Source organism: Corvus kubaryi, unplaced genomic scaffold (assembly GCF_017639235.1).
Source record: "Corvus kubaryi isolate FWS band 111438036 unplaced genomic scaffold, C.kubaryi_AGA036_p1.0 split3-73, whole genome shotgun sequence".
Lineage (NCBI taxonomy): Eukaryota > Metazoa > Chordata > Aves > Passeriformes > Corvidae > Corvus > Corvus kubaryi.
The window spans coordinates 37,872,621-37,878,620 of NW_024582091.1; the positions used below are offsets into that span (position 1 = coordinate 37,872,621).

The 6,000-nt window shown below is 39.2% G+C and overlaps 1 protein-coding gene across 2 annotated transcripts in view; it reads left to right on the top strand.

Annotated features, from left to right (window-relative positions):
- Positions 1-4,701, top strand: part of PPP1R14C (protein phosphatase 1 regulatory inhibitor subunit 14C) — a 50,994-nt gene extending 46,293 nt beyond the window's left edge. For both annotated transcript variants that reach the window (XM_042016882.1, XM_042016881.1), the window contains one exon: positions 3,374-4,701. In XM_042016882.1, the coding sequence (XP_041872816.1) occupies positions 3,374-3,448 (75 nt within the window). In that variant the 3' untranslated portion in view covers positions 3,449-4,701. The remainder of the gene's footprint in view (positions 1-3,373) is intronic.
- Positions 4,702-6,000: the final 1,299 nt, after the last annotated feature.

Below are 6,000 nucleotides of genomic sequence, written 5' to 3' on the forward strand. Positions count from 1 at the left end.
TTTATTTCATTTACCAAGGCACAAAGTGCTGGTATGAGATTTTTCTTCTATTAGAAGTGCATGTAGCCTGTATATTCCTGGCTATAACCCTTCAAGGAATAATTAATAAATTCTTGAATCCTTAGCTGAATTATTCTTATGTTTTTTAACTCTGTGAATTAAATCAGTATATATAGGTAGATAATTCAACCTGTGTTACAGAAGTGTTTTTAACATAGATTAGTACACCATCAGCTTTCAAACATCTGATGCTAAATTGCAGCGTATCTTGTTAGAGGGGATTTCAATAAAATGCTCTGTGTAAAATGATTTTTGTGTACACGGTGGAGATAGATGTGGATATTAAGTCTTGACTCAAATGGCCACAAGGAGCAACACTGCAATTTTTGAGCAATGGCTTAAGAAAAAATTGGTCATTACTGTCATAAGATGAGTTGGTTAGTTACTGAAATGCTGTGAAGTTTCTTTCCTGCCTCCATGAGGGAAAATGTGCATCTTTTCTAGAACACTGCTTTTCCTTGATGGGAAACTGCAAAGCAAGAAAGGCACAAGCACCGGAGCACAACTGTGTTAATGACAGCCAGCTCCATGCAAGTGTCAGATGCAAAGTGATACTTAAATCAGAAATGTGCTGAGCCAGTGTTGTGGTTTGGGTGTCCACGGGATGTGCACAACAGCAGTACTGCATTATGCAAAATGTCTGCCACATGCAAAATGCTCTTGTTGGGTTCTACTCTTTGGTACTGCAGACCCTTATTTCAAGAAGAAATAGTTCCTGAGGGATAAAGCATTTTAAATTATTACAGGTACTTCTTCAAATGAATGCTTCCTCTGCCTTAAGAATAGTTGCAGTTACCTCAGATCTCCTCCTTTAGGGGGTTGACCCAAGAGTTTGGTTTGTTTTAGCAGCATTAAGAAGTTTCCAGGTGGTGTTAAACTTGCCTGAAAACTTCAAGCAAATACCCTGTTTTGCAAAAGAAGGTGCTTATGGTAACTCTTCAAAGTATAAGGGGAGGAATTCCTCTCTCTTGGTATAATATCATATTAAAAAGCAACTGACCCCGGCTACATTTCATATCTAAGGGAAACTTGCTCCAAACTCTACGGAGTTGTGGGAGAATGGTTAGAGAAATGGCAGGGTGGGATGTCCCAAATGACTACAGAGTACCATAGATGTCCCTGTCCCCTCTGCAGGTGCCCCTTCCTGTAAGGCTCTTACTTGTGTGAAGCTGCTGCAGAGTTTCCAGATGTAGTGTCTTGTAGAGTATTTGTGGCTTGAACAGGCAATTAATAAAGTTTTCTAAGGGAGGAACTGCACTTCAGCCCACTCCTCTCCAAAGCTGTCTTAATCTGATGTTTTGGCATGGGACTACAGGTTTGTCAACTTTCAACTACTTGCTGAAAGGCAATACTAATGACATTAATCCCAAGTAAAAATCTTCTAAGATCACTTCAGGGAGTTAATTTCTCTAATGATTTATATAAAGCAGGGCTTTATATAAATTTGATAGTAAAAAAATCCGAAAGTGTGTTTATATGTTTCAAGCAGCACCATGCCTGCAGTTTTGCATTATCTAACAGGTCCTTACAGTGATGATAGGATGACACAAAACTGTTTGCGAAGTTTGTTGAGAACTGTGAATTTTTAGCGTAAGCATGTCTTCCTCCTTTTCTGTTTTTTAGTGGAGAAGTACTGGGCTGTGACAAGTTTAGAATTGATATTGTTGCAGTGGCTTGTGCCTGTGTGGAAGAAGACAGCTTCAAGAGGATGGAGGGAGAGGATTTGGGGGTCTTAGGAAACCTGTTTTTCTGATTATCTCATTAGGCTGTGTGTGTGTCCAGATGGGAAGTGTGATATTGATATGCATAAGATGTATTCCTTACATCTATGTGTGTAAGTTAAGTGGCCTTAACTTAGTTCAGGGTGGAGACCCCACTGTCGTGTAGCTGCTCTGCCTTCGCTGCTGTTCCTTGCAGCCACAGATAGCGTGGATGCAACAATAACCACAGTGCAACAGTACATGCACTTCACTATAGATGTGCATAATCTGTCAGAAAAGGAAATTGGTTTGGTGGGACCATGGTCCCACCAGAAAAACCTGACATATTTCTCAAGTTAAAATACACATTTACAGAGACTTTCCTTGTGCAAAGTGTAGCCCCTTGTAATGCATGTTTCAGTATGACCTGTTTTGAAAGGTACTGCTTTGTCATTTAGGTGGTGACTTTGTTCACTGGAATTTTTAAGCATTCATCCAGGAAATAATGCTTTTAGTTGTTTCATAGAGTGGTTTGGGTTGGAAGGGACCTTAAATATCATCTAGTTTGACTCCCCTGCCAAGGGCAGGGACACCATCCAGTAGGTTCTCAAAGCCCTGTCCAACCTGGCTTTTCACATCAATCTAACTGACTAAATCCATAATTATGTTCCATGTTTATAGCTAGCTGATTTCATAAGAACCTTTTTGTAGGTGTATACATAGTACTGTGGATAAACATTATTTTCCCAATGTGACAGCAAGGAAGTAATTTAGCTTTAAATGCACCTGCAAGAAATTGTATGCCAAAAGAATTTTGAATTATGCAAACCTGTAGGCTTCTGTTCTTACACAGTTTAAAAAAGAGAAAATCTGCTGAAACTGGGGAAAATATCACTGTGCCTGGTCCATGAATTGGTTTGTTGTGTTCTGGGTTTTTTGTTCTGGGTTTTTTTGTTTTGTTTTGTTTTGTTTTGTTTTTTACTAGTGTCATTCACTTGGCTCTGCAACCAGTTTCACCCATCATAAACCAGTGGTGCTACCTCTGGTTCCTTCTTCCTGCCTTGCCTCGGGCTGACACAAGTGTTAGTGTGGGCTGAGTGGTGGGCCTGATCAGAGGGCTGAGCCAGCTTGGTAAAGTAGCAGGGCAGGAGGAAAAACACCCGAGTTTTTAGCCAGATCAGCTTTCTTGTACAGCTGAGTATGCAGCCAACCAAAATACTGATTCCAGCATGGAAACTGGCAAGAGAAACACCTCTTTTGGCAAGAGTGCTGATTTCTGTGCAGGATTAAGCTGTGGAAGTCTGCTTTGACTGTTTGCATTGTATCCAGCCATAGGTGTTGCTTCATTCAATAGTTGGTAGAAGGCCCTGTGTAGTAAAAACCTGAAAGATGGCTAACAACTGAGCCAGCACAATCACAAGGAAAAGCTCGTTGTTCACACCTCTGCTGGATGGGAAGGGTGTGTATAAGGTTCCTGGTGATCAGGCCAGAGAAATTCCAGCTTAGCAGTAAAAGCTTAAATAAAAATGTATAGTTTGCTTTTTAGAAACAAAACTTGATTATGGTATTATGGGATCATTAAAATTACTCATATTTTCTTTTTTTTCCCCTAGGAATTTATCAAAGAGCTGCTAACTCGGATAAGAGGAATGAGGAAACTTAGTCCCCCTCAAAAGAAGAGTATATAAATAACTCAAAGTAATAGCACTCTGTAAAAGACATGGCAAGGGAAATGGGACTTTGAATACAAGACCTTATTAAAATAATTGTCTTTCTCCACAACTTTTTTGATTTTATTCAGTTTTGACTCAAGGAATTTTTTTTGTGTGTTTTAAGGGTTCTTTTTTAAGTGTCAAATTTTTTTAATCAAAAATACCAACAATTTGGATGCTCTCAACTTTCACCTGAGGATTACTGAAGCAAGTGAAGAATCCAAGAGTTAGTGATGAGGGGAAGCAAGCCTATGTGGTGAACCAGAAGATCTTGTAAATTTACAGAGCTAGGAGACTTCTCCTTGCAAAACGTTTCTTAAGTTGGTTGTACATTTAACTCATGGATGTCAAGTTTCTTGTGCTTGTCTGTACATAAATTTTAAAGTGGGTTGTGAATACTGTTTCACATGGATGGAAGGAGAAGTTTGTTATAGTAAATTATTTAGATGGTGGTTGTTGCAAATTTGCTACCAGAAGGTACCAATTTAGATTACTAAAAAGAATGCTGCCATTTTTCTAAATACCCTTAAAGCAGCCCAGTGAAGAATTTCATTATATCTCCTTGTTTAGACTGCAGCATATGAAAATTGGGAATTTTAAGGGCTTAATTTGTAGACTTAAAAGTTATTTGATTGACTTTGATGCTTTGCCAGGATCACTTCCTCTCCAGGATCACTTCCTCTCTCATGGTGTCTTGGAGCTTTGCTAACCTATACTGAATATGGGCCTGGAGTGATACCTAGAGAAATGTCCATCACCATTTAAAAGCTGGTTCATACTGGAGGAAAGGCAGGGATACCAAAATGAATTGCAAGTACTGTATTGCATTTAATGGTGTGGTCTTAATCAGATGCAGATTCCTCTCCTGTAACGGTAGGCAAAGAGTAATACAGCCTTTGTTTATGGCTCTGCCCTGAGAAGTGGGGAGACTTCTTAACTTGGGCTCTCTTACTTCTAAGAGCAAGAACAGAGATCCCTGCTCCCTTCTGGAAAATGTCCTAACTAGAATGTTTGATAAGCTACCATTTACTGGTAGGTGACACTAGTCAGGCATTTTATATCAAGGGTGCTCTGAACATATTTTATTTTTCAAAAGAAATACATGTTTGTGAATTTTATGTATACTGGCAAGCTTTTTTAATGTATTTAATTTTGTAATGTTTACTGATGATTTTATTTACCAGATATTTACTCAAATAAATGGAACAACTTGTGACTTGTTACATGTACACTTTACAAGACTACTGTTGCTGAGTAGGTTTGTAAATGGAATTGCTTGTCAAAAAGAGAAGCCTGTGAAGTGGTAAGTACATGGGAACCCGGCTGTATTGACCCTAACTGGCTTTTAATGTACCCAGTATCACTCAACCTCCTGTAACCTGGTGCACAGCTTCACTTTTGAAAGTCTCCTCCAGATGAGGCCTTCCTTCCCTGTGCCCTACGGAATTTAAAAAGGGGTGGGGGAAAAAAAGCATGGAAATTCTTTCAGGTAAATGCTGATAAATTCAGGTAATTTTTTTTGTCCACCAGAGAGGGACTGTAGGAGAGGGCTTACACAGGGTGGCTCTCAGTTTCCTAGTGAAGGTGTGGCAGAAGGGAATCTTTCAGAAGGAGACACACTCTACATTTCTTCCTTTATGCACCTTTCTGGATCCTCAAGAAATGCCAGCAGCCCTCAGAAAAGACTCACCTGCAGCATTTTAAATTTAAATCTTGTATCTTGCCGAAGTTACAATTTAGCTCTGGTTTTCTAAGAAGCCACCCAGGAGATTTTTTTAAAATTTTGAAATGAAAATTCAGAGAAATTGGGAGGAGCTAGTGAATTCTTCTGTTTTTGTGTTGAAATCTCCCACTATTGTTGTCAACGTTATCAGTGGGATGTCTTTGGTTTTGAAAGAGGCCCATGTGTCTTGCCACAAGAATCCATGGTCTGTGCTCCTTGCAGAGGATCTCATGTAGCTAGATCTAAATGACCAAGTTTGTATCAACATCACCCTTTGAAGGAGAGAATGTTACAGGAAAAGCTCCGTTACCTGCTGAGGTAAGGGGGCTTTTGTTAGATTTTTCACCCAACTCTGGAGGCAAAAATTGGTGGTGACGTAAAGAAGTCTCACTAGCAAGCCTGATGCTTGAGTGGGCAGGTACTTTTTCTGAAAAGCTTTTTGGTTTGTAAACCACTGAGAAGCTTTTTTCAAGCTGAAAACAGTTTAGTATGTCCAAAATTGGGAAAAATCTTTTGATTGGAGACTTGCTGGCAATTCTCATGTTCAGAGTCTTGAGCTGGAGTCTGAAACAACCCAAAGTTTGAACAATAAGGTTTCTAGTAATTTTCACATCCAGAGATGCATTTTGTGACTTCACTAATGATTTCAAATATCACTTTTTTTTTTCCTTTATAGTAACGGTGTGCCAAATCAGATGTCAATTAATGGCAACTGTACCAATTCTCTTATTACCTACAGCAAAAAATACTATCCACAAATATTTTTTCTTTTGTGTTGTTTGACTAAAAGCTGTCCCCCCTACTG